General features: G+C 50.1%; 1 protein-coding gene across 1 annotated transcript; it reads right to left on the reverse strand.

Moving 5' to 3' along the window:
* Window positions 1-742: 742 nt before the first annotated feature.
* LOC125548089 (uncharacterized) lies at window positions 743-1978 on the reverse strand. The gene has a single exon (XM_048711769.2). The coding sequence runs from the start codon at window positions 1778-1780 to the stop codon at window positions 1061-1063; it is 720 nt and encodes a 239-aa protein (XP_048567726.1). The 5' UTR covers window positions 1781-1978; the 3' UTR covers window positions 743-1060.
* Between the last annotated feature and the right edge of the window lie 10660 nt (window positions 1979-12638).

Genomic DNA, 12638 nt, shown 5'->3' on the forward strand with positions numbered 1-12638 from the left:
ACAGAAAAGCTAGTGCACCCAGAGACAAATCAACTGGTGGTGTCGTAATCATGAGGAAGATTAATCGAACGGGCTGAGATCAAAAGGAAAGGACACGTAATGATTGTACGCCTGCCACAGACGTAATATTTATCATAATTTTTAGGCTATGTTCTGAGTCACTTCAACTCGTAAAAATACAATGAGCTGGGGAGCATATGTTTCCCAGCTCCATGCTTTTTAACTCTAGCTCCCGGAGCGGAGTGATGGAGTGGCGGGTCTCCAAACATGGTTTTAATAGGAAAAACAAAGGTAATATTCTCTCTTTTTAACTACTCCTTGGGGCCATGAAGTTAAAAGACTAACTGAACGGTACGTACGGGCGAGCTGCATGATTCATTTCCTCTCCGTGTTGTGATCATGCACAGGTAAAGACAAGGGAACCGCACATGTCGGACTCATGTACGCTATCTCGATTCTCAAGGATCTCGGTAGGTATGAACAAAGCTGTACGTTGCTTATTTTGTGCGGAATGAATCTGCTGTGTTCTTTTTAGTATATATCCAAGTTGGCAAGTTCAGTTAGTATGTGTGTGTTTGTGTGTGCTTCGTGCCAACACAAATACAAACAGCACAATCAAATAATACACAAAACAACCAGTTTACTAAGTAGGGGCATGCATTTTTCACAAACACATGCAAACTTGTGAAATGAAACAACTTAGCGTGCATGCACCCGGCCTAATTAACAACATCCACGCAAATGTGCAAAATTCTATCATTTCATCTCATATGGTGCATGCATGATATCATCTTGATATGATATGGCAGATACAAGTTGGGGGCTTCAAAGCCCCTTTTTTTTATCTCGTCTCCTCGCCCTCTATCGAGAGATTATCACAAACGAGGAACATTACAGGCAGTGCATGCGGGTAGAAAAACTCGAGACCCACATGACAGTGAAACAATCGGCCGATGCCACGTATTTATATAGCTTGAGTATTCGCGCCCATGCACCCGCACCTCGCACCACCGCGGCGGACGGCGGAAGCGGCTGGGACTGGCGCGCGGCGCGCCTGGATCTAGCCACGGCGGCGGGTGCAGTTGTCCGGCGTGGTGGACTGCTGCATCTTGAGCTGCTCGTAGAACCTCTTGATGAAGCTGTCGGCCTCGGCGTCCACGCGCTCGTCGACGCCCTCCGGCTCGACGGGGAACGGCGAGTCGGTGACCCGCAGCTGGCGCGCCCCGGCCGGGCAGCGGCCCAGGCTGAGCGCCAGCATGGGCGACGGCGTGGCCCGGGACACCCCCGGCGTGTCCCCGCCCGAGTTGCCCGCAGCGTGCGCGTTCATCATCTCGAAGGCGGCCGCCACGGTGGCGGCGTCCAGCCCGCCGTAGCTCCTGCCCCGGCCGCGGCCGCGGCCGATCTTGAAGGGGAAGACGGCCTGCTCGTGGACCGGCGTGCTGCCGCAGCTGAACTCAACGTCTCTCGGGTCGTGCTGGTACATGGAGAGCGCGGACGGGGAGGCGCCGGCCGCGGCCGCGGCGCCGAAGCGGGTGCCCCCGGCGAGCGGCTGGTGGGCGAGGAGGTCCCGGAAGTGCCTGCCGGCGAGCTTGCCGCGGCCGAGCAGCAGGTGGAGGTCCATCATGAGGCGCTTGCGGCAGAGGCCGCGGCGCAGCATGTGGTAGACGGTGCGCAGCACGTCCAGCAGGCGCCTCCCGAGCCCGGGCTCCACGCCTCCCCCTCCTCCTCTGGCCGACGACCCGCCTCCCCCGGCCGGCTGGATCCGCCTGTCGGTCGCCATGGCCACCACCGCGTGATCCGTGGCAATGCGGGCGCGAGAGAGATCACCGTCGAGCCCGCTGGCTTTGGCGGTCGCCGGGACCGAGGAGCTGGCTGGCTTTGGTGGCTTGGCTTTGCTTTGGTGCGGAGAGTGGAACAACTTTTGCTCTCAGTGCTTTGCTTGGCTAGGTGGTGAATGGAACGAATGGGAAGCGGAGGCCGGGGCCGTATTTAAAGGCGGGGGCGCGCGAGGGAGGGAGCGAGGCGTGGGTGCGGCGCGGGGCCCGCCGCCGGATGGGACTTAAGAATTAAGGAACGAAGAGGAGCGTAACGCTGGTTGTGTGGCCTGCGCTGTGGCTAAGCTAAAGCCAAGCACTGTTCGAACCGCCATTGTCCCGTAGTGACGACCGATGAGTCATGACTCATCATCAGTAGTGACCAGCCTTGGTTAGAGTTAGCTAGCTACCTAACCAACCCAGCCGCAAAACGAAATCTCTCTCTGAGAGAGAGAGAGAGAGAGAGAGATTTGTGTCTAAGAAACTACTACTACTAGGTTGTGATGTTGCACGGCAGCACCGTGAGCTCCTCGAATTTTCTACCATTATTTCCGAACAGAAAGGCGTTTGCGTGCACCGTACACGCAAAGTTACCGGTTATTCAACATTTTATATGCCGCAATTATACGGGAAACGGGGGTGCTTTTTACGGACCGTATGGAAAGGCGCCAATTATTTACACGTGGAAAAGCCAAGCGAGAAGAGATTATATATGTTAATTACTGATAAACAGTGTTTGGAGGCGCCTTCCGGGAAGCTTCGGGACAGACAGCAGGCACGTAGCGGTAGGCGGTAGGCGGTGCTTTGCAAGTTGCGAGCTCGCTTTGCTTTGGTCCCGTGCGTGCGTGCGTGCGTGCATGGGCTCGTTCCACGTCGGCACAGGGAATATGCACTGCATCCTGCATGGGCCGAGGGAAGGCGCCCCTGCCATTTCATGGTCGTTCTAGTTTCATGCACGGGGAATATCCTGCCTTCAAGTGGGATATTTGTGATTTGTGAGGATATTTTTTGCCTTCACCACTGCTCTTCAGAAAATGAACACCGTGCGACCAGCTGGTGAGCACTACGTGACCCTATAAAAATTCAGGGTTGTTCAGAATCGTTGCCCTAGTTTCACCCCCTCTGAAAAAGCTCAGGGTCGTTGCAAACTTGCAATCCTATATATCAGATAAAAGAAATCAAGAGGAGGTGAGGTGGCTACACCTACATAGGCCAGGTTAGTAGTACAAAGTTGCATGTCTTTCACCGTGCGACAGCTAGCAAGCTGGTGAGCACTAACTAGCTATTCGAGCTAGCACCACCTCTGTATCACGCTGCAAGTGGCGAAGCCTGTTGGGGAAAGAAGATGTTTTTCTCTCCATTCCAAGAAGAAAGAAGAAGGTTAATTACTTACTCTACTTAGCAACGCTAATTGCGGCGGCCGGCCGCAAAATTAACGTGAAGCACAGGCCCAATGCGTCAGGAAAGCAGAGAAAAGCCGCTGCTTAAAAATGATAATTACCCCGCGCTCAAGAAAGCAGAGAGAGCAGGCGCTGCCGCTGCAGCTGCTGCTAAGAGGAAACACCAGGAGATTAACGTGGCCCGCTTTGGCTTCGGCTTTGGCTTGGCCAGCTCGAAAAAGCGCTTTGATCCGCTGCCAAATTACCACCAGGATACGGCGTTTTGTTTACTAGTTCCACACACATGCACGGCATGGCATACATATAGTAAAGAAGAGTTCATGTGTCTCGGTCAATTAAAGTACGTAGTCGATTAGCAACACAGGTGTATGTGGTTAGTATAATGTGATTAACACCTGTACAAGCCGATAACAAGGCCAAGATACACGACGGGATCGTATCGTACCGTACAAAAGCACGTCGATACACGGAGGATTGGGCGCCTAACTAAATGACCACTTTAAGAAAGCAAAAAAGGGAGGGGGCAAAAAAATACACGAATAGTGCTAGGGGCACAGAGAGAGCCAAGCTTGGATTGGTGTATGCCAATATATGAACAGCCTGTCGAAAATGTGATGGGATGCTTGCCGGTGTGGTGTGCATGCAGGACCTGGTTTTGTGGAAGCCTCCCTTGCAGGAACACTCTGGATATTTCTGAGCTCCTTGTTAATTATATGGTTTTCTTTTCTTCAGTTTGAGCTGGTCCAGAAAGTGGTCACCGTGCGCACATTGCTTGCATTTTCGGTTCGCCCCATCCTCACAAATAATGCAAATCTGAAAACGCTCACTACTTCATTTATTAAGCAAATGCCAGCCATCTGCTTAAACTAAATATCCAACAATGCATCTAGAACACAGCCAGGATGATCGCTCACGAGAACTAGCGCGCCTTTTCTCTGTCGTTCCCGGACAAAAGGAAAGGAGAGAGGCCATAATTCCCGGGGCGGAGAAAAGCTAGGTCACGAATTCCTTGGTGAGCAAGTGAGGAATTTGATTAATTTGCACTTTCTCATCTTCTTCCTTTGACCAAAGCTGGCACTCATGAGCTCGCAGCTCAAATATGCATGGACACTCCGCTGCTGCCGCCGCCTATGATACCCTTCTTTTCTGGTCTGAGTTTATATGCAACTCATGTAGTATCAAACTATGAACGATGTGCCCACTCTTTTTCTGGCCATAGAGCCCACTGCTTGGAGTAGATGCTAAGGAATGCATGGCCTGACAATGCCTTTTGAACAAGCGGTAAATTTATCATGGCCGGGCCTAACACAAATGCCATGAACCACAGGTCATATAAGCAGAAATTCATTATTCATATGGTTGCGATCGATGCAGGACAAGAGACATCCGAGATTATTGAGCTAAGTTGCAGAATTATATGTAGGGTACCCCGGCCTCTCGGTGCGCCAAGCAAGTGGGCTCGTGCTCACCAACATGTGTCCCCTCTGGTGGAGGTGGAGATGAAGGGATGAAGAAGGATGGGCAGCTCCATCGAACACATGAGCAAAGGCAACGCTAGTTTAGCCACTTTGGGCCCTTCGTCGAACCAGGGCTCCCTCCGCCTTTCCCTCCTTGATGTGCTTTTCATTGCCGATAGGTCGCCAGTGCGCTGTATAGCATGGTGTTACTTGATAGTACTAGTACCTGGCTAGCTAGATTCCATAATCCATGTACCCAAAGGCAATGATTTTGTGTTTGCAGAAATTTAAAAGAAAGGAAAATCAGTCGAGAAGGGCCTCCTAAAAGTCCTGAAATGCTAGAACAAAATTGACTGAGCAAATGGTGAACCCACAATGATCTCCTCCACACGCCATTTGATTTGGTCACACTCACACCGATATGATTCGGCAACCAACAAAGCGTCGCTCGACCGCCTTTTCGCGGTAATTCGAAGCTTTGTCAACGACGAGACATTTTCCACCGCATTCAGATTCAGACATTTCTAAAGTTGGTCCAAGAAAACAGAGCGGGTAGCCGAGATCAACGGAGCCGCCGCCGTCGGTTTTTCCACGGCAGGGCAGGCTTTCCATTCCATGGAAAACTACAAAACAACGGGCTCGGCTTTTGTCATCCCCTCCCCACTTAATAACAAGAAAAATTCAAAAGCACACGGGGATGCATGCCGAAACCGGTAGCTTCACTGCTAAGGATGCGCATCCAGCGTGCGTTAGGCGGGGCAAGTTGACCTATTGCATGAGCCCGATGTGCCGCTGGAACTAGGGTTCCTGGCTTACAAAAATGGGCGCGAATCAGCTGTGGCCTATCCATGGCGCGGCATGCCCTTTGTGGGTGGTGTGTAGTGCAGTAGAATAACCCCCATGGCCAGCTAGGGTTTGCTCTTTTTTATATGCTATAGTATAGTATATGTGCAAGTAGAGTATATCCTAGTGCAGTTTGCTTTCTGTCTCGCTTTGCCCCGTTTGGCAGTAAACTAGTCCCATGAAATCAGGCCTGTATATCTCCTCTGTTTTGCTTGATCGATCTCCTGGCTTATCATATTCAGGAAGGGCTCCTGCCGTGCCCTCCAGCCTGGGTTCTGCCCCTTTGCCGGTGGCGCGACGCCGTATCTAACTGGGATTAATTTCAAGGTGGCATGCACGAGCAAATTGCATTCTCGGTAGATTCAGACTTGAAAACCACAGGGTTTGTGCGGTAACAATTCAGTAATTATTGGTAGCTGTGGCTCAACAGTTCAGATCACCAGGTGCTCTCTACTCGAATGAAGACACATCACCGGTACTCTGAATGTGTGTAGCTTGTCTTCGTCAGACGATCCTGTAAAATGGATCAACTAATAAGTGGGAATCGAACGTGGTGCTTAGCTCCGCTTAATCATGGATCGTCCGTAGTCCTTGCGGCGTCAGCCTCGGCCAGAGCAGGGAAAGGGAGAAAAGAGCAAGGCGACACCAGAAACGTCCTGAAAAGGGCAAGAAAAGGCCAGCCCGCCATGGCTGGACGGCTTTGCAGCAGCTCCAATAATGGAGGTGGTGGCTTCAGATCTCGCGGGCGCTGCAAATGCAATGCCGCCCGCCCGCCCCGCTTCACGTGCGCGGACGCGTTCCGCACCACGGAAAAGAAGAAGAAGAGGAAGAAAAGAAGACGAGGGTGGGGAGAGGGTCGCCGAGACGGCGGCAAAGGCAAAGGCGGCGTGTACTGGCCGGTACTCTTTCATCTTCTTCTCCGTCGTCTTTCCGGCAGACAGACGGAGGAGGGAGGGCCATGGCTCGTCACGTCCCAGGGCTGGTTCTTCGCCGTGCAGTACGGCGACGGTATCGTCTCTGGCACCGGCGAATATTCCACCGGTGCCGGCCGGTGTCTATCCATTGGTGACTGGCAGACGTGTCCAAGGAGGGAAAAAATCGGTAACATAAGTTTTTTGTTTTTTTTTATATAAGGCGAGTAGCATTGTCCTCAGTGGGCTGCTTTTTTTTGGACAACAGTGGGCTGCGAAGCGAACGCTCGATTTCTGGGCGTCGGCCCAACATTCACATCGGATAGACACCCTTCGTATTTTGGGCCTTTCGGGCCGCCTCTTACTGGAGCTGCAAATGGACCCTAAAAACATTGTCGTCCGTCGGAGCCCATCTTCTCATTCTTTCGTTTTGTCTCCCGCCACACAGCCGCAGAATTGCCCACGAATCCGTCGCCATGGCCACAAAGATAAGCTGAAATTGTACCTCGTTGTAGCTTCTAGACTTGACAAAAAAAACGTAGTCTCTGTTCTGGCTCGACACAGCTTACAGTGGATGAAGACGTTCACGTACGTGACAGCGGGTGGAACAGTTGGTTGGGTCGACACTTTTGTTGGCATGAATCAAGCGACTGCAGACGGGGCAGTACGTACACCAGTAGGCTGGCAATCAAGGCAGCAGGCATCTCGACTCTTCACGAGAACGCAGCCGCCACCTCCTGCTCCTCAAAAAAAAAAACTAGGGTTCCTGCTTGTCGCCGGCGCCGCCGCAGATCCGTCGACGGCGGTTTCCTGAAGATCGAATAAAGGTCTCCTCGTCTAGCCCTCGTTCCAGCGGCGCGTCTAGCAGCGTTGGTGGGCATATGGAGGTGTGTCTCGGTGAATTTATCTTTGGTGAATTTGCTTGAATCTCGTCGTTGTTCGTCTACGTTTGCGTAACTTCGCTTTGAATCCTTCCGATCTACGTTATTCTTCATCGACGGCGCTTGCTGTTCTGGTGCGCTAGTCTATATGCCCTTGGCACGACGACTTTCCAACTGTCTACTACAACAAGTCGCGCCCGACTCCGGTGATGGAGGGGCGGTGACGGCGACGCGCCGTCGGCTCGCTTCAGTGCTTGTAGTCGTCGCTAAGTGGTCTACGGATCTGAAGGTAATTTTCATCATTTCTGATGTTCATTGTACTGTCACTATTAAAGATGAATAGAATATAAGTTTTTTTAATAAAAGCAGCAAGCATCTAGCAGTGAAAAACGAGTGCTAAAAAAATTCAACGACGGAGACCATATCGACAGCAGCAGGCATCCTGTTGCTTGATCGCCTCGCGTGCAATTTGGATGTTGGATGTCGAGGGCGTCATGGCCTCTCGTTTCCAAGCCCGTCGTTCTCCTGCGCTCGGTTTTCATAGAAAGGGGCGTCGCAACGAGACGATCGACTTGCACTGCTACTAACCCTCCTGTCGTTAGGGAGTAATGAGTCCAGTCTGTATGCTGTGTGATGTCGAACAGGTACTTAGGCCTCCTTTGGTTTATAGGATTAAAAAATCATAGAAATAGAAAAGTCATAAAAAATAAGATAATATGCATCTCAAATCCTATGCATAGGAATAGAAAAAGAGATGTCTTTTGATTCACACTATAGGATTTTTTTCCATTGAATCTAGGCTAATGTTTGTTTTCCTATAAAATATGGAGGATAGAAAGAATTCCTTCATAGGAATAGGATTTAATTCCTACAAACCAAAGAGCTCTGAAGGAATTTTTTTCTATAAAAATCCTATCCTATGAAAATCCTACAAAATTCCTTCAAATCAAAGGAGGCCTTAAGAGTTCCATCATCATCAGTATGGGCGCGCCGCGCCACTGGCCGATACCGTTGCTGGGCGCGCTCACCGCACCTCACCGGTGCTGAAAGGGAAGCACCACGTACTGGATTTTGTACGTCTCCGGCTTGTCCGACTTCTAGGACACCGTAGCATCACGTATGTTTTTAAGATGCATCCGTATGTAGTTTATATTAAAATTTCTAAAAAGATTTATATTTAGAAACAGAGGAAGTAGAGTGCAGAAAATGGGAGGAGGATCAGTTCCGTTTTCACCGTAAGTACGACGGACGAGTCGTCGGTGGTCTATTCTTGCTCGTACCAAAATGTCGGCCACCGATACGGTCCGCTATGTGATAGTCTTGATGAATGGCAAAATTGTATTCGTTGCATTCGCCATTACCTTAGGGGATGAGGTGCGAACATTGATAGAGAGATGCGTCGTAGGAAAGATGCACCCAGGGTGGAGCTTGTGGTTCTTGATCTCGCGGCAGACACAAGCGGGATCTCCTCTACTGACTGGGCGCGAAGATACGAGGTGGAAAGGAAGCTCACTTTCATTGTGTGTTGCGAGGAATTGTATCGGTAGCAGTGGCGTAGTCAAAAATGGTTTCTTGAAGGGGATGCTAGTACTGAATTTTTTCCACGCAATGGCCAACGGTTGCAAGAGGCGATGCATGATTCAGGCTTTGCGATGGCGATCGGAGATCATTACAGAGAAGGAACCCTTGCAATGCCACATCTATGTTTTCTATCAGGAACCGTATGGAAAAGCAGAAGGAGGTGGCGCCAAAATTTTGGCCCTGACTTGGGGTGATGATGCGAGAGGCGATGGATAACATAGCCTTGATTGTCTCGCTATATCAGATCATTAGGAATTTAAAAAACATTTGGATCAATACCTCTCCAGGGCCGGGCGGATTTCCGGTGATCTTCTATTGGCAGTTTTCTCACCTAATTGGCCCACAATTATTTAAGATAATCGACGACTTTACCGATGGGTTGTTCTTTTTTTGATGTAAAAAAAGTTATATTTTAAAATTATGGTGTTGCAATCGAGAGGCAAAGTTCCTCAATACAAGGGGGACCTTGACCTAACCACACAGTCGTGGTGCACCCTACACGACTATACTTTGTCAAACAATCTGCCACACCATTTTACTCACGATTTAATGTCTGAGGAATAAACTCCTTGTCCTCCATTATTGCCTTGATCTCCGCCACAAGATGACCATATGCGGATTGAGATAGAGTATCATAGGCCAAAACTGCAATTGCCTCAGAGTAATCCGAGTGAACTATAGTTGACATTAAAAGGATCAACTATGGGGTGTTGGCTCTCCTCGCAAAGGTGATTGGGGCAAAGAACATTCGTCAACTCAGGCTGATCATGTTAACCAATGTGAGCTTCTGCTTGTTTGCTAAATGTTTTGCGGCAAGGTTGGCCCCGGTGGCTCACAAAATTAGCCATCCAAATCAGACGGTCTTTATTAAAGTGAGGAGTATTTTGGATGGAACTGTGGTATTGCACGAAGTGATTCATGAATTCAAGTACACCAAGAGAGGTGTTCATCTTAAACATTGATTTTGAAAAAGCATACAATCATGTCCGGTGGGAGTTTTTGGAGGAAGTTCTACACAAGAAAGGTTTTTACCACAAATGGATGAGCTGCGTGATGCAATTGGTCCGATGTGAAAACATCGATTTTTTCAAAAATAAAAAGAACATAACCGAAGGGGTGCTGGGGCGTAGGTCCACAACTCACAAATCTCTGTTTGCTAAGACGATTCACAAGGTTCAACACCTTTTACGACTTGGGACAAAATTTATAGTCCACAAGGGTAGAACTATTCTATTCGGTTAGATGTTTGATGTCTTGATAAACCGCTTCGTGAAGAGTTCCCGCGCTTATTTGCAATTAGTGATAAGGGGGAGGCCAGGATGACAACTACTATGTGGAGTATGAATGGTGGGGCACCGAATTTTAGGCGCACGTTTGGCGACAACGAAATCAACAAATGGGAAAGGCTATTGTCCACCCTTCGTGATATAAGACCGTTGCCAGAGAAGGATGAGGTGGCGCGACGCCTTGACCCTTCTGGTGAGTTTTCTACGGGATCATTGTATAAAGAGAGTTTTTAATTTGATGCCCCTAGAATCAACCTATCATATTTTGGAAGGCCAAAATACCAGCCAAAATTAAGATCTTCTTGTGGCAGACTGCCTTGAGACTGGTTTTTCTATCATGCATGCATCCATCATTCCATTGTTTTGTTGGGATATGTGCCATCACAATATTAAACAGGTAAAATATAGCATCCTGACATGACACATATTGATTTCTCTCACATAATATGCTGTAACTTGATATTTCCTAGTTAGTTTCATCTAGTTGAGTTTTATATAAAAATTAAATGTTTCATATTATTTATAACAAAATTATACTCCCTCCATTTTATAATTTTGTCATGGTTTTAGTTCAAATTTGAAATTTCAACTTTGTCAAAGCATATTCAATATTGGGCTTATTTTGAAGATAAAATCGAAAGAAAAACACATGTACAAATGGAATATTTTTCTGAAATTTATTTGAACATATATAGTTGTTCCAAGTTTAAGATTGAAACCAAATGCATGTGTACTATGAATAGGAGAGAGAACTCACTATGTGTGTATGTGATGTGAGAGGAAAATAAGGAGAGAGAATCCATAAAGTTGATTGATGATTGTCGGAATATATGATTATATTACTCTAGGAGTAATAAATACTACTGGCAAGTTTGCATGCATCCTAATCTCAAACTGAGTCGACGGTTGATCCATGCACGGAACGTCCCGGGCATGGTAGAAGTGCTTTTCTCAGACTGCCTCCCAATTTGCATGTTGGAGGCATTTCTTTTCTCGAAAAGTGGACGTCGAGGGCGTCATGGCCTCTTGTTTCCAAGCCCGTCGCTCTCCTGCGCTCGGTTTTCATAGAAAGGGGCGTCGCAACGAGACGATCGGCTTGCAGTTGCACCTCCTGTCGTTAGGGAGGGCCAATGGGAGTAATGAGTCCAGTCATTATGCTGTGATGAAGCCAAGCATGCTCTCAAGGGTTCCGTCATCGTCGCGTCGTCATGGGCGCGCGGCGCCACCGGCCGGCACCGTTTCTGGGCGTGCTCACCTCACCTGTGCTGAACATTTGCTTTTGTTTTGATTGAGCTGAAATGTCTCGGATGATGAGTTCCATTTGCACCGTCGTACGTACGGCGGATGAGTCGGCGGCGGCGGTGGCCGGTTAGGCCACCTCGTTCGGTTTTTTATATGCTTGGCATGAACATTGTTCTTGCCAGGATAGCCAGTCCGTGATCGATCGACTTCCAGGTGACTAGTCAAACGCTTAAAGTTACTATTTGTTCATCATGCCGTGCGCTAGGGTTTGACGATTTTAGCTATGTTTGGGCATGGAGTACTGCCGTACCAGGCCGACACGAAGTTAGTGACGTCTCAGAGCGGAGCGGACAGATATGGTGTCACTAGCCAGCGGTTAATGCCAAATCACATCAAAATCAAATCAAATCATCGGGCGCGTGGTACGTACAAGCATCCAACAGTAGAAGCAGCGCATCGCGGCGCCCACGCATTATGGCGAGCACGCACGTACAACCGCGCGACGTCCATGGCACCGGCATCGGCACGCACGTGACGGTGCCGCGTCGCCACCCGACACGAACACGGGCCTCATCCGCTGCAGTCCCCAACCTACGCCGAGCTCGTCGCCGTCGCTTTCGCCGCTCCCTCCGCTGCACCTGCGTCCTCCATGCGTACTTCCCCCGGCGCCGCAGCCCTGCAGATGTAAAATGTCGCACCGGTGCGCGCCGTCTCCCCTCGCTTCTCGGGCGCACCGGCGGCCGGAGCTCCGGCGTCCAGGAGACGCGGAGCCAATGTGGCGGGTCGCAGGTTGCATATCGTCCAGCGGTGGCGGGCGGCGGTATCTGGGTCTGGGTGGGCATCACCCGGCGCTGCGGCGCGGCCGGAGATGGGCCGTGACCACCCACCGGGGCGACATGGGGGCCTACGCGAGCGTGGCCGCGCGCGCGCTCTGGTGGTGGCCTCGGCAATCACGAGGTCGACCAGTGGTGGTGTTCATTCAAAGACAGCGCAGGTTCAGGCGCGGTGCATGCAAATGCAAATGCAACGCAGGCCAGCACCTGCTCTTGTCTACTCCGTACTGTGCGTGTGACGCTGGTGTGCAGGAAGTGCAGATCACGCCCCTGGGGGCAGGGCTGGGGGCTCTTAAAAAACCCTGAATGCTGGCCCGGCCGCCGGGGACCGGGAGACGGTACAGAACTACAGATGTGATGGATCCTGGCTCTTGGCCCGACCGAAGCCAC

Source organism: Triticum urartu, chromosome 3A, assembly GCF_056163025.1.
Source record: "Triticum urartu cultivar PI428250 chromosome 3A, HENAU_Tu73, whole genome shotgun sequence".
NCBI lineage: Eukaryota > Viridiplantae > Streptophyta > Magnoliopsida > Poales > Poaceae > Triticum > Triticum urartu.

Excerpts from the sequence above, each read along its gene's own strand:
- LOC125548089 (XM_048711769.2), bottom strand. The coding sequence starts at position 1,780 with ATGGCGACCGACAGGCGGATCCAGCCGGCCGGGGGAGGCGGGTCGTCG.